This window comes from Heliangelus exortis, chromosome 31, assembly GCF_036169615.1.
Source record: "Heliangelus exortis chromosome 31, bHelExo1.hap1, whole genome shotgun sequence".
Lineage (NCBI taxonomy): Eukaryota > Metazoa > Chordata > Aves > Apodiformes > Trochilidae > Heliangelus > Heliangelus exortis.
In genome coordinates this window covers 1,547,615-1,569,589 of record NC_092452.1, presented here as the reverse complement: position 1 = coordinate 1,569,589, position 21,975 = coordinate 1,547,615, and the positions used below count along the sequence as shown (strand labels likewise).

Sequence of the window (21,975 nt, the reverse complement as noted above, 5' to 3'; positions counted from 1 at the left end):
ACCAAATGTATGGAAAATTATGGCTTACAGATACCTCCTGAAAAAAATAATTTCAAACCACCCTGGAAATACCTGGCATGGAAATTAACAGAAATCTGGTTTTTCACAAAAAAGCTGAAAAAATTAAACAATATCCAATCTCCGAAGGATTTGCAAAAATTATTGGGGACAATAAGCTGTAAATATGTAAGACCTTTGTTCAGTATCTCTAATGAGACACTGTCCCCATTATTTGATTTTTTGAAGAGTGATACCAATCTTACATCACCCAGGCAATTGAATCCTGAGGGATCTCGAGCACTAGAAACTCTTGTGACTAAAATGAAAGAGTCTTCTGCACATCATTGTGATCCAAAATTAATATCAGAGGTTTTATGATAAACAACACTTTCAAGCCATTTGGTATAATAGGGCAATGGGATGGGAAAAATTTCTGGATGCTGGAGTGGCAATTTTTATCATATATTTTCACCAAAACAGTACAGTCTAAATTTGAAATGTTATCTGAAGTGATTACAAAGTGGTGAACACGTGCTAGAGGTATTTTTGCATTAGATTCCTGCCAGAATCCTCAGAAGTGCATAAAGATAATACATATCTCTATAACAAAACAGGATTTTCATACATGTCTTTCCAAATTGCCTCAGCAGATTACCTTGGAGAGATACAACTTGCTGAGTCACAAATTGTTACAGTCCCTGCAAGAGTTAAGAATCTTCTATTCTTAACTATTCTTTTATTTTATCAACAGTACCACCAGAGAGAGCTCCTACTCTGTTCCTGGATGGATCTGCTGGCTCACACAAAGCAGGGGTAGCTTGGCATGATTCTGCTTCAGACCAATGGCCATCACATGTTGTGCTGCAGGAAGGATCAGCACAGGGCATAGAATTGTGTGCAGTGATAGAAGCCTTTTGATTATTTTCAGTGACAGATATTAATATTGTAGTGGATTCTCATTATATTTATGGAGTGTTAGCTAGAACAGATGCTTGCTACCTTAAGCATAAAGGTATTAGGACTATCTTTATGCACTTCTGATGATTCTGGCAGGAATAATAATTTTGGTGTACTATTGGATTGATTGCTAAATGGTTTTAAGCATCAGGAGAATGGAAGAAAAGATGCTTCACTTGGCTCTTTCAAATTTAAAAGTGGGGAATTGTTGTAGAACAGCAGAAGAGTAGATGCTGTGTGGGACAGAAGGTGCCTGGTGGACTGCCTGATACTGCTTGACCCTGAGGGGAACAGAGTGCTGTGAACATCCTGAGCAATGAGCCTCCTGGGGAATGTTATGCTTTGGTGCCAAGTGCCATGTTCTGCTCCTATGGGTGAGCTGGGGATGCTTCCTACTGGACTTGGACTTCTGTTCAGAACCAGACTGGTGCCAGGATGTCCCAGATGAGTTGAATGGTGAACTGGATTTGCAGCCCTGATGGGAAGTGTGTTCATCCACCTTCCATGAAGCTTTCTGTTGGCTTTTCCTTTTTTTTTTTTCATCAGTTCTGAAACATTCAGACACAAAGAATTATCTCTGGTAGGAACAGATTAGGAATGGCCAAACCCATTTGACCTGAAGGGTTTTGGGGAGCCTGTATCATAGCAGTCAAACCTGCAAGAGTTACCAAGACTTGGGATTGCTCAGCACTAAAGCTTCAAAGCAATCTGTGAATGGAGTTTGCTCTGGAATTCTGGGACAACTTCATCTACCTTGGATTTAGCTTCTCCCAATTTTTTTTTCCAAGCCCAGGTTGGCTTCCTCCAGGTTCCTGCAGCACCTCGTAGCAACTTCCAGTGAAGCTTCTGCCACAGAGAGCTTTTTAATGTCAGCTCTCTGACATTCAATGAAATGGTTAGATGAGCATGAAAAAAATTATAAGAACATGAATTCTGTCTTTAACTTATTTGATTATACAGTTACAACTCTCTTGAATTCAAAAAGTAGGAAAATTTTGCCTGCCACCAGCAGTCAGCACCTCCAAACTATCAGCAGCAGCTCATGGAGATTTCTGTTTTCTAATACATAAAAAAATAATATATATATTATAGATGTATATATATATATTATAGATAATATTATACTTTTTGAACAATAAACCAGCAAACACTGAATCATGTTCTTTTTTTTTAACAAAACTCAAAGCAATCTGTTTGATGCAAGAGCCCCAGGTTGACTGCAGATATTACTCTGGTGACTAAAGGCAGGACTTTATGAGATGGTTCTTGGGTCCCTTTCTGCATTCTACAAAGAATTAAATTAATACATTACATTAATATTAATTAAATTAATACATTAAATTAATACCAAGTTAATTTTAAACTAACAACTCTCATAAATCTGGACAGTCCCTCCTTTCCTCCAGCCACCCACCCAACTACCATCTCCCAAAGGAACCTGGTGTTTTGGCACTAGGAATACAAAGTTTTTCCCAGGGTAAAACCATTGACAACACTCCTGGAGTTCTTCCCCCTCTTCCCTCTTAAAGAAACTGAAAAATGAAGAATAAGGTGGTTATCTGACACATGCAGGTATTCACCTCACTCAAATGCTCTGGGAGATGATACTCAGTCTGGGAGCTCAACCCCACAACAGCACTGGCACTCCTGACACAGCCACAACCAAGAACTTTCTGAAGGTCACAGCTGGCAAGGAGGGGTAAACCAGCCTCCTCCTAGAGTTTCAACAAGTTCCACTCTAACAGGTGAAATCCGGGCACTCTCACCCCACAGACCCTTCACTGCCACAGAAGCCACAGCAGGACAAATACATCAGGGCTGAAAGTGCTCTGCAGCAGTCATTCTTTCCATTGGACCAAACAGCAACTGCAACATTTTTGCAGCATTAGGGTTTCCATCACTAAGTTGGAATCAAAACCCAACAGCATCAAGAGACAGAACATTGCCAGTATAAAATTCCACCCAACATTAAACAGTACTGGGCTACAAAGCTTGTACCTGGCTGCAGGGAAAAGGGACTATTGATTATTAAGGAGATGAACAAGAAAGAAAAATGGCCTTCAGTTCCAAGGTCTTCTTCAGGGAGAAATAAAAACACAGCCAACATATAAATGAAGCAAGTTAAAACATCAACAGTGCCAAGACTCCTGTGACACAAGAGCGCAGATGGAAAACAAAATCAGAAAAGGAACAGAAACAGACCACATGGTTTGGAACTACAAATGAACTGGAACAGCCCTGCTCATGGATTCTCTTCAGCAGTAGAAAAGAACAGGATTTCAAAATGCTTACCCATGCCTCACAGCCTGCAGCCCTGTTTCTTCTTCTTCTAATGCACTTCTCATGGAGTGCAGTATTGGCTTTCTGTAGTTTATTAAGACAGAGGGAGGGTTAAAGGAACCTTCCTCACAAATACACCACCTCAGGTTTACAGATATAATGCTGACCAGATGTAGAAGAGGAAGTTTTGGAGGAAAACACACGAGAAAAAAGTCATCCCTTAAAACACTCCAAAAAGCATGTACCCACCTTTTCAGTTTGTTTTGTAGGCATCTTCTCTTTTTCACTTCCTCCAGATACAGCTTTTCATATTTTTGCTTTAGAGCAATGCTCTCCCTCAGGGTCCTTTCACTGTCCAATTCCTGTTCAAGGTCTCCAATGCTGCAGAGCAGCAGCTTTCTCTCTGAATGCATCGTTGTCATGGGCTCTGCTCTGTTCCTGTCTGTCCTGGGAAGCTGCCTGCTCCTGAAGCAGGTAACACACTTTTACCCACCTCAAAGAAAAAGGTGGGTAACACACTTTTACCCACCCCTCAGCTGAACCTGCCCAGTGGCAAGGGCACAGATTTCCTCCCTGAGGCACCTGAGCCTCCTCACTCCCCTCAGCAACCCAGGCAGAACCCCAGAGCTACCACGGGCAAGAATTTCTCCTTCAGGAAGAATCCCTCCCTCTCAGCACTGTTATTCATCAAAGCTGCTAAAGAAGGAACACTGTCTCTGCAGGAGAGGGCAGAGAGAAAAGGGTTCCTCAAAGAAGGAGTCCCCCACCCTGCCACTTTGGTGGCTTCTGTTCTCAGAACTGATGGGTGATGTTTCTCACCTCTGCATGCAGCTGCTGTTTGGGCTTCCCAGTTGTTCCTGTTTCCTCCCCAGGATGCACATCTCTGCTCACTGAGCCTGAGTTTGGTTTTCTCCCTGCACGCCTGCCTCAGGCTCTGCCTCCAGCTTCCAAAAAAGTTCATCAAGCTGTAGAGAGATATAAAAAACCCCAAAAAAAAAAAAAAAAACCAAAAAAAAACCCAAAAAAAAACCCCCAAAAAAAAACAAACAAAAAAAAAACAAACAAAAAAAAATGCCAAACAGAAAAGAAAAGGAACTCAGCAGGATATAAGAGAAGTCAATCAGTGAAAAATTGGTAAAGGGCACCAGGACTGTATTTGTCATCTGCTGACTCAGTACTAAAATCAGAGTGAAACCAAGGGCTTCCTTTTAAAAAGGAACAGCTGTCACATCATTTCTGATAGGATTCCTCAGGTTCCCAGCCCTTCTCAGTTCTCCTGCAGCAGGTCACACACCAAGAGGCACCAAACTGGCAGCATTTCACCCACAGGCCTACCTGGAAAAGCACTGGGACTATTCTGCTGGGAGATGCTCGTGTGCCCAGGGGAAGTCAAACACACCCATACCTGCCCCACCTTCTGGTTTCAGCACAAACACCACGTCCCATGCTTTAGAGGAATTTTTACACACTGTCAGCACAGTCAAGTCATCATGGAACTGACAAACTGACAAACACACCATCTATTTTTTCTCTACACTGAGAAATTTTTAAATAGTGGTTCAGAACATGGCTTCTACTGAAGGAGGAAGATGTATTCTCCACTTTAGGTAAAAGCTGCAGTTTATTTTAAAAATGTGCAGGAAATATCAGCCTGGGTTGATATTAGGTTCTGTTAGGTCCCAATGGTCAACTACAGCTCTGTCCTTCTCTCCCCCCCTCCAGAATCAGACTTTTTTTGTATCCATTAAACATCAAACCTGATATCCTGTCAGTCATTAAAAGGGGAGGAAACTGGCATGGTGGAAACTTGAAAGAGGCTCTAACAGAAGGAAGAAACTTCACTTATTTGAGAGGACAAGAGACAATGGATATATGCTTCAGCATAGGAGGTTCCATCTAGACTTGAGGAGAATTTTTTTCCCTGTGAGGGTGACAGAGCACTGGCACAGGCTGCCCAGGGAGCCTGTGGAGTCTCCTTCTCTGGAGACATTCAAAACCCCCCTGGATCTGTTCCTATGTGACCTCCTGCAGGTGACCCTGCTCTGGCAGGGGGTTGGACTGTATCATCTGTTGAGGTCCTTTCCAACCCTAAACTTTCTCTGATTCTATTTCAATCTACCTCAATGTAATGACCTTCCCTGTCATTCAAAATAACTCTTCCAAGAGAAACACAAAAACTCGACAAACTTTTGCACTAACCATGAGCCCCAGCAAAGGCAGGTGACTTTTCTTTCATGCTACTCAACAGCAATAACCACCTCAAAAGCACTTTTGGGAACTCTGCTTCTGGGTCCCCAGGACAAGGGAAAGGTGGGCTGAGACCTGCCACTAGTGAGCAACAAGTTCAACAACATTTTCTGCATCACCTCACTGCACCGTGCCCAGGGAAGCAATTACACCATTTACAAAAGCAAAACCTGAACTTTCCCCAGCTCAAGTCGGGCCTAAGGTGGGGATTGAGGGTGACCTTGGGCAAAGCCAGCTTCATGGAGTTCTTCTGAGTGATGGTGGCATTCTATATGGTGGCCTGGGCTGGGTCTCACTGCTCTCAGCCCTGAGACACCCATGGACACCATGTCCTGGCAGGAATGCAGATCTGCCTGTCCCCAGCGGCTGCCCTGGGGATCTGCACTCTTGGCTCATCCCCATGGCTCTCTGGCACCAGAGCTCTGCTGCTCTTCTTGGGGAGGGGGTGTGGGACTGCTCCTGCCCCTGGAGCTCATGGACCCTGACAGCCTTGTGGGGACTCTTCCCCACACAAATCAGCCTGTTACAGGCAAATCTCCCTCATGGGAGTGGAGGCTGCAAGGGGGAACACCAACCAATCCTGCTGAAGCCCAGCTCATCCCCCATGTGGGTGTGATGGGTGCCCCCCCAGCTCCCCCTGAGGAGTGTGCAGCGTGGCTGTGGACTCCACAACATCCTAGAGGTGGCCAGTTCTTTCTCACAATTTTAGGTACAAAAGTCTCACTTGTGATTCAGGAAATGCAGCTTGCTTTGTGGAACAGCACCCTGCTCCCCTTTCTGTGCAGAAATGGGGATTAAGTCAAAGATCTGGACTCTGTGTGTGCTTGTGGCACACCAGGGAATGGACCCACTTTGGGGACAGCACTGTGACAGCATCAGAAACTGCAGGAGATGTATTAAAGAAAGGGAGTGCTGTCAGTAAGGCAGAGTAGTGCACAGACTCCCCAAATCTGTGAAGAAAATGAAATTCAGTTTCTTCGCTCAGTTTGAAGGCAGCTTTTACAAGCTTGTGACTGCTGTCAGTATTGCCAGGCAGACATGAGTGGTTTCAGCAGGGGAGGGAATGCAAGCCATTGCTTGTGTCATTTCTCCATGGATCTGCCTAATAGATTTGTGGTTTTAAACAATGTTCTCTTCTTCTAGACCTGTCCCTGGTCACTGTCCTGGAGAGTGTACTTTTGAAAAAGATGAGTGTGTGTCTACCCAGAAGAGGAGAGGACCCAGGGATGGAGGGGTCCAACTCCCACTTCTTACACCAGACCAAAAGGAGCCGACATTGCTGGGGTAGGTGAGTTAAACTCCAGCCTGAACTTTCAGAAGGGAGACTGCCAGTTACCCAGCAGTACTTCGGAATGATAGGCTAGACCCAGGAGAGAGTTTGTCCTGTTCTGTTCAGAACAGTTCTTACTCAACTGGAGTGAACACTGGTCACCATGATTACTCTGCACAACTGTTGCAATCTCACAAGTATAACAGTCTACGCCATAAAAATCTTTCTGAAAATTATTTCAATCACAATTTTTAAAATTATAAGCATGTCCAGCATAATGAGTAGCTGCCTAAGCTCTCCTCTAAATCTTGTAAACAATAGAACACAATAGTTCAGTTGGAAGACATCTAAAACAATTGCCTAGTCCAACTGCAGGGTTCACTGTCTGCTTAACTAAATAATCTCTTTTTTGAGGATTAAAGGAACCTTTTACTCTCCTTCGGCTCCTGCCCCCCGTCCACGTCCTGCCGCCCCGCCCCCTCCCCGATGTGGTTCGGTTCCTGTCCCCCGCCCCCTTCCCGACGTGGTTCGGCCCCTGCCCCCCTGCCCCCTCCCCGAGGTGGTTCGGTTCCTGCCTCCCCGCCCCGTCCCCGAGGTGGTTCGGTTCCTGCCTCCCCGCCCCCTCCCCGAGGTGGTTCGGCCCCTCCCCCCCGCCCCCACCCCGAGGTGGTTCGGCCCCTGCCCCCTGCCCCCTCCCCGAGGTGGTTCGGTCTCTGCTCCCTACCCCCTCCCCGAGGTGGTTCGGCCCCTGCCCCCTGCCCCCTCCCCGAGATGGTTCGGCCCCTCCCCACCGCCCCCTCCACAAGATGGTTTGGCCCCTGCCCCCTGCCCCCTCCCCGAGGTGGTTCGGCCCCTGCCCCCTGCCCCCTCCCAGAGGTGGTTCGGCCCCTGCCCCCTGCCCCCTCCCCGAGATGGTTCGGCCCCTGCCCCCTGCCCCCTCCCCGAGGTGATTCAGTCCCTCCCCCCCCGCCCCCTCCCCGAGGAGGTTCGGCCCCTCCCCGCCCGCCCCCTCCCCGAGGTGGTTCGGTTCCTGCCCCCCCGCCCCCTCCCCGAGGTGGTTCGGTTCCTGCCTCTCTCGCCCCCTCCCCGAAGTTTTTCGGTTCCCGCCCCCTGCCCCCTCCCCGAGGTGGTTCAGCCCCTCCCCGCCCACCCCCTCCCCGAGGCGGTTCGGCCCCTCCTCCCTCGCCCCCTCCCCGAGATGGTTCGGCCCCTGCCCCCTGCCCCCTCCCCGAGGTGATTCAGTCCCTCCCCCCCCGCCCCCTCCCGGAGGTGGTTCGGTTCCTGCCCCCCCGCCCCCTCCCCGAGGAGCTTCGGCCCCTCCCCGCCCGCCCCGTCCCCGAGGTGGTTCGGTTCCTGCCTCCCCGCCCCCTCTCCGAGGTGGTTCGGCCCCTTCCCTCCGCCCCCTCCCCGAGGTGGTTCGGCCCCTCCTCCCTCGCCCCCTCCCCGAGATGGTTCGGCCCCTGCCCCATGCCCCCTGCCCGAGGTGGTTCGGCCCCTGCCCCCTACACCCTCCCCGAGGTGGTTCAGTCCCTCCCCGCCCACCCCGTCCCCGAGGCGGTTCGGCCCCTCTCCCCCCGCCCCCTCCCCGAGGTGGTTCGGTCCCTCCCCCCCCGCCCCCTCCCCGAGGTGGTTCGGACCCGGCAACACGGTTGCAGCCTGAGTCCCGCGAGCGGCGCTGCCGTTGGTGCCCGCGCTGCTGCTCGCGTCGGAGCTGCCGTTGGTGTCGGTATTGCCGTTGGCGGCGACGCTCTGGAAGCGGCACTTCTGTGCAGAGCTCCACTGGGCTGTGCCTCCCCGACTGCTTGTGCTCCTCGTTGAGTGATTGCTTTTTGCTCCCACCTTTTTCCTACCTGTCTCCTACCTCCCCTGTCCCTGCTTTTGCCCTTCCCTCCTCCTAAACCCCCACCTTCCGGCTCCGCCGGCTTCCTCCTGCTGCTCCGGCAGGGCTGTGCACCTGCCGCAGCTCAAAGGGCTCCAGGGATGGGGCTCTTCACCAAGAAACGTCAGGAGTCAACCTCTGGCAGCGCTCGTGGGCAGCCCCACGCTGCAGCAGCTGCCAGCACCAGCGCCAGTGGGCATCACGAGCCAGAGCAGAGCAAGCTGCACCGTGAGGCTGCTCGCGGTCACCTGACCTGGCTAAGGCAATGGCGCTGGTGGATCAAGGTTTGGGGCGTCGACCGCCGTGACAGCGAGAATCGGTGAGCTGTGGGCTGCTGCTGGGACACCTTGGCTGCTGGGTGGGAGCATCCCCCACGAAGGGCTTGAGTGGGATCCCCTTCAAGCTAATTGCTTGCAAAGCAGGATGTGTCCTGTCAGCTGGGAGGGGGAACTCGAGAGCTTTCCAGTGCTGGGAGCTGCTGGGTGGACTCGAGTGCTCCTGGACGTGCTGGGCTGCCACTTGGACATGGCCTCTCTGCAGCTGCTGAGGCATCCCCAGTCCTCTCCTTCCCCATGGGTATGGGATTGCAGCAGCAGCCAGCGGGAGGAGCAGGGTCTGGGCTGGGTCCCCCGGGCTGGGTGGTGACACAGCTTTGGTTCTTCTGTTGTCTGTCTGTGTTAAGCTGCTGTGTTCAATTTTTAGGACAGCTCTCCATCTGGCGTGTGCAAACGGCCACACAGCAGTTGTCAACTTCTTACTCGGGCTGAACTGCGAGGTGAATCCCGTTGATGATTTCATGAAAACACCACTGATGACGGTAAGTGAGCTATGACCTGCTCTTGGAAGTGGGGCTTCCTGACTGTGCATTGGAGGACAAGTGTTGCAGGGTTCTCTCTGCAGACCTGTGCAGAAACCTGCCTGTTGTATTTGATGTGGAAATCTTTGCTACCTTTGAAGATGCTCTTCTTTCCCAGCGCTCAGTGATGGAGTGAAGTATAAATCTAGCAAGTCTTTCCTTTTTGTGTGTGTTGTTCCCAGGCAGTAGAGGTCCAGAAAGAAGACTGTGTGGCTTTTTTGCTGAAGTCAGGTGCCCGCGTAAACATGGCAGATGCTAATGGCAACACAGCCCTCCATCTTGCTGTCAGGTCTCACAATGTAAGAATGGTGAAGCTGTTACTGGACCATCACGCCAATCCTGTTGCCAAGAATAAGGTAATTTTTTCTATTTCTTAAGGAAGTTCTTCCAGAAAGTTGTGTGCCTATTTCTCGTGAGGGTTTTTCTGGACTTGGATGATGCACAGGGTGTATTTCTCTGTCCTTTCAGGAGGGCCGGACCCCACTGAGTTTCGCTGTCTCTGAACACCAGAAGGAGATAGAAGATTGTCTCCTCAGCAGAAGACCTCGCCTGCAGCCTCGAGATGATTATAAAAGGTAAGGGCTTTATGCAGGTGGGTGCCTTCTGTAGGCTGGATTGCTGAGAGGCATTGGAATAAGCTCTGAACAAAAGCCCAGAGGCACACACACACAGAAGGAGCTATTTCTGTGGGACTTGTGAAAGCAGCTCTATGCTTGGCTGCTGGTGTATCTCAAGGGTTGCTTTCCACACTGAGGATGGCAATAGAGGCAGTGTCTGGCAGGTGATGTGTCACAAGCTCAGCAGCAATGCCTCAGGATGAAAACCCATCCCCTGCCCAGCAGCCTGGTGTGCACTGAAGTGTTGTACATGTGGAAGCTTTGTCTGACCACACCATTTTTTTTTTTACTCCCTCTCCCATTTTATTGTTGGTTTTAATGGGAACTGCATTTTCTTTTTTCATTTTCAAGCAATGGGGAAAATCCTCTTTTCTGAGAGCAAGCAGGCATCAAAATAATCAGAGTGTCTGTGTAAAATGATCAGAGTTTCTGTGTAAAATGATCAGAGTTGCTGTGTAAAACGATGCATAGCATGTTTTGGATTTATCCAAATCCTACTTATGCTTGGTGCTTCTGGTGGGCAACTTAATTTGATCCAAGTTCTCCTTTCTTGCAGTCTCGTGCAGAGAGCTGAGGACAATGTTTTTCTTCATGGGTTTTCCAGGTAAACTTTTGACTTCATCATTAGTGTAAGTGGTCAGTTATCAGTGTGGCCTTTGAATAGTTTTGGTGGTTTAATGGTTTAATTAGATGTGTTTAATGCTGTGTTTAGATGTGTCTTGAAGCTGAGCTCACGTGTGCCCAGTAGAAACTGTAAAAAGTGTCTGTAGCAGAGGAAGAGTTTGGGAAACTGACATGGAACCCAGGAACCACCAGCCTTTTGCTGCAGAGGAGATCTGGCTGAGAGCCCTTTTGTGAAAATCTTCAGCAGTTTGCTTCCTCTGATGCAGAACTTTGTAGCTCTGGGTGTTCCTTCTCTGAGGTGGTTAAGTATGCTTAAAAGCTTGGCTGAAAAACTGTACCAGGCAGGAGTTAATAACTTGGAAGGTGTGAATGTGCCTCTGTGGGATGAATGTGACTGTAGGGAACACTGAAGGATGTAGCAGCAAGTTCTGCATACATTACCCTTCAGGAATACTTAGGAGTGCCTGAATTTGTAGGAATATGTGTAGGATGGATAATAAGTTGGTGTTAACTTGGTGTTAACGGTGTGTGCCAGTGCATGGGTCTTTTTGCCAACTCTGTTTCCTCTCTTTCTCTGTGTAGGCCAAGCCAGCCACAGGCAGAACCTGCAGTCCAGAAGAACACTGCAGAAGCTCCTGCAAGTGGTGCACAAGACATCACTGTGCATGTCACTCCTCAGCAGGCAGGAGCTGCTGGCTCTGTGTCGGGTGCCCCTGATGTGGACAGAGGAGGTAGGATCCTCAGCTATGCAGGAGCTGAGGAAGAAAATGGCCTTTTCTGGAGGTGGTTTGTATTGTCAGTGCTTGCTGTGTTCCCTGTTGACTTCAGGTGGAGCAGCACAAGTGAATGTGCTGATTTGTTACTTGCTGGAGAAACTTCTTGTGAGTTGTGCCCTTGTAAGAGGGCACTTGTGAAAATCCAGCTGCAAAACCAGCAGAGTCGTCCTCTAGGTGGGAAGCAAGAGAGGAGTTAGCAGGAAGATCCATAACTTGTTGATTTCCACTGAGTTGTGGATTTTGGTTTATATATGGATCATTTCACCTGCACTGGAGTCATCATCCTTCACAGCACCTCCTAAGTAGTTGTATTAAATTTTCTTTCTATAGCAAGTGAGAAAAAGAATTTTGAAATCATAGTACTTTATCATTAAAAAAAAAAATGCCAGAGAGATAAAATGAAGATATTATTCCCCTGCTAAGTCTGTGGCCTTGGCCAGCTTCTTCCTCCCTCCTGCCCATCATTTCTGCAACTCTTTCCAGATATTCACAGTGATTTCTGTGCAAAAGTTTGGAAACATGCCAAGGGAAATTACAATTACAATATTCTTTTGCTCACACACATTGTAGTTTCATTACAGTATGTGCTTTAAGAAGACTCTGATGGTTCTAAACCTGAAAGTCACAAAGAAAAACCTTCAAAAACACAAAAAAAGAATGGTAGAGAGAGTGAAAACCACTAAATGTCTCTGTTCTTCCCTGGTGTGTAGATAAACTGCCAGCCACGGGAGCACAGCAGGAAGAAGAGAAAGATTCTCCCACGGATTCCATCATAGTTATAGAGGTGAGAATCTGAGAAGTGAAGCGGGGCTCCTGAGAGGAAGAATCGCAGCTCAGGGCCTGATAGCAGAAGCAGGGGTTAGACTCAAGCATTTCTTTGTGCTGCCACAGATTTCCCTGGAAAATCTGAAGGCTGTGTAAAGGAAAGTTCAGCAAAGTGTCCCTTTTGCCTTGCAAGAGAAAAAATTGTTTTTCAGTCAGTCAGCTGAGAGGCAAAGGAGATGATGTTTGTTTCTGCCCTTTCCAACTCTTGTGCTTGATCTCTTTTAGGAAGAACCACCTTTGACAAAAGAAAAGGAAGATAAGCAGAAAACGCTGGAAGTTTTTCACCAAATGCTGAAACCTGGTGAGAGTCCTGAGTTAGGGAATAGTGATCCAGGTTCTTCCTGGATGTTGTTGGTATCAGCTGCATCAGCTGTTGTGCTCAGCCCCCTTCTTGGAGAAGGGGGGCAAGAGGAGGAAGCATTGAAAAGGAAGATATTAAGGTGTGGCTGGGTGTGAGGAAAGCCTTGGATAAGGCTCCCTGGGAAGTTTGTCCTTGTGCAGCAGAAGCCCTGCTCATCTTTGGACTGCAGGGCCTGAGTGATGGGCAGAGCAGAGAGAACAAAATCCACTGATTGTCTCTGTTCTTCCCTGGTGTGTAGGTGCCCTGCCAGGCATGGCAGCAAAGGAGAAAGAAGACAGCGATTCTACCAGGGATTCAGAGGTATTTCCAGAGGAATGGGTTTGGGGATGGTGTAAGTGAAGTGAAGGGAGGCTCCTGTGAGGAAGAAGTGCTGCTCAGGGCCTGATAGCAGAAGCAGGGGTTAGACTCAGGCATTTCTTTGTGCTGCCACAGATTTCCCTGGAATAACTGAAGGCCGTGTAAAGGAAAGCTCAGCAAAGTTCCCCTTTGGCCTTGTGGAATGAAGAAGCCTTTTTCAGTCAGTCAGCTGAAAGGGAAAGGAGATGACGTCTGTTTCTGCCCTTTCCAACACTTGTGCTTGATCTCTTTTAATAGGAAATTCCAGTGGAAAAAGAAAAGAAGGAGAAGAAGGAATTAGAAGTATCTTCTCACCCGGAGCTGAAATCTGGTGAGAGTTCTGAGTTAGGGAATGGTGATCCAGGCTCTTCCTCTCTGAATGTTACTGCTGGGAAAGGAACTAAAGTGGTGACTGACTCCATTCTTCCCTGGTGTGTAGGTGCCCTGCCAGCTGTGCCACCAAAGCAGAAAGAAGGCCTTGATTTTCTCCCATCTTCAGAGGTACTTTCGGTGAAGGACAGGGAGGTTGCTGTAATGGGGCTGGGGAGGGAAGGAGGAAAATCCAGCAGGACCTGAGAGCTTGGTTCTGAGCTGGGCCCAGGCCTTGCTGAAGCTGCTTTGCTCCTTTCCCTGGAAGTTGTCATCAGGTTGGAGCAGGAAGCCAGGGCTTTTCCCTGGAGCAAAGCAGGAGAAAAGAAGGATGAAATGATAGGTTTGGGAATGGTTTAAGTGAAGTGAAGCAGGGCTCCTGTGAGGAAGAAGTGGTGCTCAGGGCCTGATAGCAGAAGCAGGGGTTAGACTCAGGCATTTCTTTGTGCTACCACACACTTCCATGGAATAACTGAAGGCCGTGTAAAGGAAAGCTCAGCAAAGTTTCCCCTTGGCCTTGTGGAATCAAGAAGCCTTTTTCAGTCAGTCAGTTCAAAGGCAAAGGAGATGATGTTTTATTCTGCCCCTTCCAACTCTTGTTTTTGATCTTTTGCAGAAGGATGTTCTTGTGAAAAAAGAAAAACAGGAGAACAAGAAAGAAGAAGTTTCTCAACAGCCGCTGAAATCTGGTGAGAGTCCTGAGTTAGGGAATGGTGATCCAGGTTCTTCCTCTCTGAATGTTACTGCTGGGAAAGGAACTAAAGTGGTGATTGACTTGACACACAGCAAATGTTTGCCTTGCCTGTGAATCCTGGTGGCCACCGGGAGAGTAGGAAAGGAGCTTTTGCTCCCTTTTGTTCCTTCTCTGAGAAATGAGAGTGTGGCATTTGGGTTCCAGCGGGTGCTGTTTGGAGCAAGTGCCCTTCTTGCTTTTGTTGCTGTGGTGTCTCTGAAGCTTCAGGTGCTGTGGGCTGGGGAGCAGGTGAGACCGAGCCTGTGTGTCCCACAGCCTGCAGCTTCCTGAGTGCTCCCCAGAGGTTGGCTGGGGGTTGGTGTCAGCTGTGTCAGCTGTTGTGCTCAGCCCCCTTCTTGGGGAAAAGAACCATTGTGAAGGGAAGATATTAAGGTGTGGCTGGGTGTGAGGAAAGCCTTGGATAAGGCTCCTTGGGAAGTTTGTCCTTGTGCAGTAGAAGTCCTTCTCATCTTTGGACTGCAGGGCCTGAGTGATGGGCAGAGCAGAGAGAACAAAATCCACTGAATGTCTCTGTTCTTCCCTGGTGTGTAGGTGCCCTGCCAGGCACGGCAGCACGTGAGGAAGAGAGCAGTGATTCTCCCTGGGATTCAGAGGTATTTCCAGAGGAATGGGTTTGGGGATGGTGTAAGTGAAGTGAAGCAGGGCTCCTGTGAGAAAGAAGTGCTGCTCAGGGCCTGATAGCAGAAGCAGGGGTTAGACTCAGGCATTTCTTTGTGCTGCCACAGATTTCCCTGGGAAAACTGAAGGCTGTGTAAAGCAAAGCTCAGCAAAGTTTCCCTTTTGCCTTGCAAGAGAAAAAATTGTTTTTCAGTCTGTCAGCTGAGAAGCAAAGGAGATGATGTTTGTTTCTGCCCTTTCCAACTCTTGTGCTTGATCTCTTTTAGGAAGAACCACCTTTGACAGAAGAAAAGAAGGATAAGCAGAAAACACTGGAAGTTTTTCACCACGTGCTGAAACCTGGTGAGAGTCCTGAGTTAGGGAATAGTGATCCAGGTTCTTCCTGGATGTTGTTGGTATCAGCTGCATCAGCTGTTGTGCTCAGCCCCCTTCTTGGAGAAGGGGGGCAAGAGGAGGAAGCATTGAAAAGGAAGATATTAAGGTGTGGCTGGGTGTGAGGAAAGCCTTGGATAAGGCTCCCTGGGAAGTTTGTCCTTGTGCAGCAGAAGCCCTGCTCATCTTTGGACTGCAGGGCCTGAGTGATGGGCAGAGCAGAGAGAACAAAATCCACTGATTGTCTCTGTTCTTCCCTGGTGTGTAGGTGCCCTGCCAGGCATGGCAGCAAAGGAGAAAGAAAACAGCGATTCTCCCAGGAATTCAGAGATAGTTACAGAGGTAAGGGTTTGGGAATGGTGTAAGTGAAGTGAAGCAGGGCTCCTGTGAGGAAGAAGTGCTGCTCAGGGCCTGATAGCAGAAGCAGGGGTTAGACTCAGGCATTTCTTTGTGCTGCCACAGACTTCCATGGAAAATATGAAGGCCGTGTAAAGGAAAGCTCAGCAAAGTTTCCCTTTGGCCTTGTGGAATCAAGAAGCCTTTTTCAGTCAGTCAGTTGAAAGGCAAAGGAGATGATATTTTATTCTGCCCCTTCCAACTCTTGTTTTTGATCTTTTGCAGAAGGATGTTCTTGTGAAAAAAGAAAAACAGGAGAACAAGAAAGAAGAAGTTTCTCAACAGCCGCTGAAATCTGGTGAGAGTCCTGAGTTAGGGAATGGTGATCCAGGTTCTTCCTCTCTGAATGTCACTGCTTGGGAAAGGAACTAAAGTGGTGATTGACTCTGTTCTTCCCTGGTGTGTAGGTACCAGGCCAGCTGCGCCAACACTGGAGGAAGAAGTCCTTGAATATCTCCTGAGTTTAAAGGTACTTTCTGTGAAGGACAGGGAGGTTGCCAGGATGGGGCTGGGGAGGGAAGGAGGAAAATCCAGCAGGACCTGAGGGCTTGGTTATGAGCTGGGCCCAGGCCTTGCTGAAACTGCTTTGCTCCTTTCCCTGGAAGCTGTCGTCAGGTTGGAGCAGGAAGCCAGGGCTTTTCCTGGGAGCAAAGCAGGAGCAAAGCAGGAGAAAAGAAGGAGAAAAGAAGGATGAAATTACAGGTTTGGGGATGGTGTAAGTGAAGCAGGGCTCCTGTGAGGAAGAAGTGCTGCTCAGGGCCTGATAGCAGAAGCAGGGGTTAGACTCGGGCATTTCTTTGTGCTGCCACAGATTTCCCTGGGAAAACTGAAGGCTGTCGCAGGAAACGGACGTCACCGAGAGCGTGAGCTCGATTCTGAAGCCAGGGACAGGAGCTATTGGTAGTCTAGGTTGGCAGCTGAGACTAACTGTGACCAGCCTAGCACCATGCCTGCTCTCGAGTGAGCTGCCTGGTTGCACCCAGCCTCACCTTTTATTGGCCCCAGGTCTTGGGCATGCTCAGTGGGGCCAGCCCTAACCGGGCACAAGTGAGACTGGGCACCAGTCTGGCTCATCACCCGGCGATTCCTGGCACCTGTATCCTACAGAAGGCCGTGTAAAGGAAAGCTCAGCAAAGTTTCCCTTTGGCCTTGCAGTAGAAAAATTCTTTTTCAGTCAGTCAGCTGCAGGCAAAGGAGATAATGTTTGTTTCTGCCCTTTCCAATTCTTGTGCTTGATCTATTGTAGACGGAAGATCCTGTGAAAAAAGAAAAGCAGGAGAAGAAGAAATTAGAAGCACCTTCTCAGCAGGCGCTGAAATCTGGTGAGAGTCCTGAGTTAGGGAATAGTGATCCAGGTTCTTCTTCTCTGAATGTTACTGCTTGGGAAAGGAACTGAAGTGGTGATTGACTCCATTCTTCCCTGGTGTGTAGGTACCAGGCCAGTTGTGCGACGAACACTGGAGAAAGAAGAGCTTGAATATATCCTGAGTTTAGAGGTACTTTCTGTGAAGGAAAGGGAGGTTGCCAGGATGGGGCTGAGGAGGGAAGGAGGAAAATCCAGCAGGACCTGAGAGCTTGGTTCTGAGCTGGGCCCAGACTTTGCTGAAGCTGCTTTCTTCCCTTCCCTGGAATTTGTCATCAGGTTGGAGCAGGACCAGGGCTTTTCCCTGGAGTAAAGCAGGAGAAAAGAAGGAGAAAAGAAGGATGAAATGATGGGTTTGGGAATGGTGTAAGTGAAGTGAAGCAGGGCTCCTGTGAGGAAGAAGTGCTGCTCAGGGCCTGATAGCAGAAGCAGGGGTTAGACTCAGGCATTTCTTTGTGCTGCCACAGATTTCCCTGGAATAACTGAAGGCCATGTAAAAGTAAATTCAGCAAAGTTTCCCCTTGGCCTTGTAGAATGAAGAAGCCTTTTTCAGTCAGTCAGTTGAAAGGCAAAGGAGATGACGTCTGTTTCTGCCCTTTCCAACACTTGTGCTTGATCTCTTTTAATAGGATTTTCCGGTGGAAAAAGAAGGGAAGGAGAAGAAGGAATTAGAAGTATCTTCTCACCCGGAGCTGAAATCTGGTGAGAGTCCTGAGTTAGGGAATGGTGATCCAGGCTCTTCCTCTCTGAATGTTACTGCTGGGAAAGGAACTAAAGTGGTGATTGACTCCATTCTTCCCTGGTGTGTAGGTGCCCTGCCAGCTGTGCCACCGAAGCAGAAAGAAGGCCTTGATTTTCTCCCATCTTCAGAGGTACTTTCTGTGAAGGACAGGGAGGTTGCTGTGATGGGGCTGGGGAGGGAAGGAGGAAAATCCAGCAGGACCTGAGAGCTTGGTTCTGAGCTGGGCCCAGGCCTTGCTGAAGCTGCTTTGCTCCTTTCCCTGGAAGTTGTCATCAGGCTGGAGCAGGAAGCCAGGGCTTTTCCCTGGAGCAAAGCAGGAGAAAAGAAGGAGAAAAGAAGGATGAAATGATGGTTTGGGAATGGTGTAAGTGAAGTGAAGCAGGGATCCTGTGAGGAAGAAGTGCTGCTCAGGGCCTGATAGCAGAAGCAGGGGTTAGACTCAGGCATTTCTTTGTGCTGCCACAGATGTCCATGGAATAACTGAAGGCCGAGTAAAGGAAAGCTCAGCAAAGTTTCCCTTTGGCCTTGTGGAATCAAGAAGCCTTTTTCAGTCAGTCAGCTGAAAGGCAAAGGAGATGATGTTTTATTCTGCCCCTTCCAACTCTTGTTTTTGATCTTTTGCAGAAGGATGTTCTTATGAAAAAAGAAAAACAGGAGAACAAGAAAGAAGAAGTTTCTCAACAGCCGCTGAAATCTGGTGAGAGTCCTGAGTTAGGGAATGGTGATCCAGGTTCTTCCTCTCTGAATGTTAATGCTTGGGAAAGGAACTGAAGTGGTGATTGACTTAACACACAGCAAATGTTTGCCTTGCCTGTGAATCCTGGTGGCCACCGGGAGAGTAGGAAAGGAGCTTTTGCTCCCTTTTGTTCCTTCTCTGAGAAATGAGAGTGTGGCATTTGGGTTCCAGCGGGTGCTGTTTGGAGCAAGTGCCCTTCTTGCTTTTGTTGCTGTGGTGTCTCTGAAGCTTCAGGTGCTGTGGGCTGGGGAGCAGGTGAGACCGAGCCTGTGTGTCCCACAGCCTGCAGCTTCCTGAGTGCTCCCCAGAGGCTGGCTGGGGGTTGGTGTCAGCTGTGTCAGCTGTTGTGCTCAGCCCCCTTCTTGGGGAAAAGAACCATTGTGAAGGGAAGATATTAAGGTGTGGCTGGGTGTGAGGAAAGCCTTGGATAAGGCTCCTTGGGAAGTTTGTCCTTGTGCAGCAGAAGTCCTTCTCATCTTTGGACTGCAGGGCCTGAGTGATGGGCAGAGCAGAGAGAACAAAATCCACTGAATGTCTCTGTTCTTCCCTGGTGTGTAGGTGCCCTGCCAGGCACGGCAGCACGTGAGGAAGAGAGCAGTGATTCTCCCTGGGATTCAGAGGTATTTCCAGAGGAATGGGTTTGGGGATGGTGTAAGTGAAGTGAAGCAGGGCTCCTGTGAGAAAGAAGTGCTGCTCAGGGCCTGATAGCAGAAGCAGGGGTTAGACTCAGGCATTTCTTTGTGCTGCCACAGATTTCCCTGGGAAAACTGAAGGCTGTGTAAAGCAAAGCTCAGCAAAGTTTCCCTTTTGCCTTGCAAGAGAAAAAATTGTTTTTCAGTCTGTCAGCTGAGAGGCAAAGGAGATGATGTTTGTTTCTGCCCTTTCCAACTCTTGTGCTTGATCTCTTTTAGGAAGAACCACCTTTGACAGAAGAAAAGAAGGATAAGCAGAAAACGCTGGAAGTTTTTCACCACGTGCTGAAACCTGGTGAGAGTCCTGAGTTAGGGAATAGTGATCCAGGTTCTTCCTGGATGTTGTTGGTATCAGCTGCATCAGCTGTTGTGCTCAGCCCCCTTCTTGGAGAAGGGGGGCAAGAGGAGGAAGCATTGAAAAGGAAGATATTAAGGTGTGGCTGGGTGTGAGGAAAGCCTTGGATAAGGCTCCCTGGGAAGTTTGTCCTTGTGCAGCAGAAGCCCTGCTCATCTTTGGACTGCAGGGCCTGAGTGATGGGCAGAGCAGAGAGAACAAAATCCACTGATTGTCTCTGTTCTTCCCTGGTGTGTAGGTGCCCTGCCAGGCACGGCAGCAAAGGAGAAAGAAAACAGCGATTCTCCCAGGAATTCAGAGATAGTTACAGAGGTAAGGGTTTGGGAATGGCGTAAGTGAAGTGAAGCAGGGCTCCTGTGAGGAAGAAGTACTGCTCAGGGCCTGATAGCAGAAGCAGGGGTTAGACTCAGGCATTTCTTTGTGCTGCCACAGATTTCCCTGGAATAACTGAAGGCTGTGTAAAGGAAAGATCAGCAAAGTTCCCCTTTTGTCTTGCAGAACAAAACAGTGTTTTTCAGTCAGTCAGTTGAGAGGCAAAGGAGATGATGTTTGTTTCTGCCCCTTCCAACTCTTGTGCTTGATATTTTGCAGAAGGATGTTCTTGTGAAAAAAGAAAAGCAGGAGAAAAAAGAAGAAGTTTCTCAACAGCCGCTGAAATCTGGTGAGAGTCCTGAGTTAGGGAAAAGTGATCCAGGTTCTTCCTCTCTGAATGTTACTGCTTGGGAAAGGAACTAAAGTGGTGATTGACTCCATTCTTCCCTGGTGTGTAGGTACCAGGCCAGCTGTGCCACCAAAGCGGGAAGATGACCTTGATTTTCTCCTGGGTTTAAAGGTACTTTCTGTGAAGGACAGGGAGGTTGCCGTGATGGGGTTGGGGAGGGAAGGAGGAAAATCCAGCAGAACCTGAGAGCTTGGTTCTGAGCTCGGCCCAGGCCTTGCTGAAGCTGCTTTGCTCCTTTCCCTGGAAGTTGTCATCAGGTTGGAGCAGGAAGCCAGGGCTTTTCCCTGAAGCAAAGCAGGAGAAAAGAAGGATGAAATGATGGGTTTGGGGATGGTGTAAGTGAAGTGAAGGGAGGCTCCTGTGAGGAAGAAGTGCTGCTCAGGGCCTGATAGCAGAAGCAGGGGTTAGACTCAGGCATTTCTTTGTGCTGCCACAGACTTCCATGGAAAATATGAAGGCCGAGTAAAGGAAAGCTCAGCAAAGTTTCCCTTTAGCCTTGTAGAATCAGGAAGCCTTTTTCAGTCAGTCAGTTGAAAGGCAAAGGAGATGACGTTTGTTTCTGCCCTTTCCAACTCTTGTGCTTGATCTCTTGTAGACGGAAGATCCTGTGGAAAAAGAAAAGCCGGAGAAGAAGAAATTAGAAGCACCTTCTCAGCAGGCGCTGAAATCTGGTGAGAGTCCTGAGTTAGGGAATAGTGATCCAGGTTCTTCCTCTCTGAATGTTACTGCTTGGGAAAGAAACTAAAGTGGTGATTGACTCTGTTCTTCCCTGGTGTGTAGGTACCAGGCCAGCTGTGCCACCAAAGCAGGAAGAAGACTTTGATTTTCTCCTGGGTTTAAAGGTACTTTCTGTGAAGGAAAGGGAGGTTGCTGTGATGGGGCTGGGGAGGGAAGGAGGAAAATCCAGCAGGACCTGAGAGCTTGGTTCTGAGCTGGGCCCAGGCCTTGCTGAAGCTGCTTTGCTCCTTTCACTGGAAGTTGTCGTCAGGTTGGAGCAGGAAGCCAGGGCTTTTCCCTGGAGCAAAGCAGGAGAAAAGAAGGAGAAAAGAAGGATGAAATGATGGGTTTGGTAATGGTGTAAGTGAAGTGAAGGGAGGCTCCTGTGAGGAAGAAGTGCTGCTCAGGGCCTGATAGCAGAAGCAGGGGTTAGACTCAGGCATTTCTTTGTGCTGCCACAGATTTCCCTGAAATCTGAAGGTCGAGTAAAGGAAAGCTCAGCAAAGTTTCCCTTTGGCCTTGTGGAATCAAGAAGCCTTTTTCAGTCAGTCAGCTGAAAGGCAAAGGAGATGATGTTTTATTCTGCCCCTTCCAACACTTGTTTTTGATCTTTTGCAGAAGGATGTTCTTGTAAAAAAAGAAAAGCAGGAGAAAAAAGAAGAAGAAGTTTCTCAACAGCCGCCGAAATCTGGTGAGAGTCCTGAGTTAGGGAATGGTGATCCAGGTTCTTCCTCTCTGAATGTTACTGCTTGGGAAAGGAACTAAAGTGGTGATTGACTCCGTTCTTCCCTGGTGTGTAGGTGCCCTGCCAGTCGTGCGACCAAAAAAGAAAGAAGGCCTTGATTTTCTCCCATCTTCAGAGGTACTTTCTGTGAAGGACAGGGAGGTTGCCAGGATGGGGCTGGGGAGGGAAGGAGGAAAATCCAGCAGGCCCTGAGAGCTTGGTTCTGAGCTGGGCCCAGGCCTTCCTGAAGCTGCTTTGCTCCTTTCCCTGGAAGTTGTCGTCAGGTTGGAGCAGGAAGCCAGGGCTTTTCCCTGGAGCAAAGCAGGAGAAAAGAAGGATGAAATGATGGGTTTGGTAATGGTGTAAGTGAAGTGAAGGGAGGCTCCTG

General features: G+C 48.9%; 2 protein-coding genes and 1 long non-coding RNA gene across 7 annotated transcripts in view; 2 read left to right on the top strand and 1 right to left on the bottom strand.

The window, feature by feature from the left end:
- Positions 1–21,975, top strand: part of LOC139788995 (electroneutral sodium bicarbonate exchanger 1-like) — a 61,846-nt gene that overhangs the window by 18,580 nt on the left and 21,291 nt on the right. The window lies entirely within an intron of this gene.
- LOC139789013 (uncharacterized) lies at positions 1,457–2,043 on the bottom strand. Its single transcript, XR_011723017.1, has 2 exons — positions 1,711–2,043; positions 1,457–1,505 (listed from the first exon to the last, which is right to left on the bottom strand). It is a non-coding gene; the product is annotated as an uncharacterized lncRNA (long non-coding RNA).
- On the top strand, positions 8,584–20,062 carry LOC139788994 (ankyrin repeat domain-containing protein 7-like). The gene is made up of 8 exons (XM_071729406.1): positions 8,584–8,952; positions 9,336–9,450; positions 9,672–9,845; positions 9,958–10,064; positions 11,313–11,461; positions 12,217–12,290; positions 13,468–13,529; positions 20,017–20,062. Exons 1-8 carry the CDS (start codon positions 8,735–8,737, stop codon positions 20,030–20,032), a joined length of 915 nt encoding a protein of 304 aa, XP_071585507.1. The 5' UTR covers positions 8,584–8,734; the 3' UTR covers positions 20,033–20,062.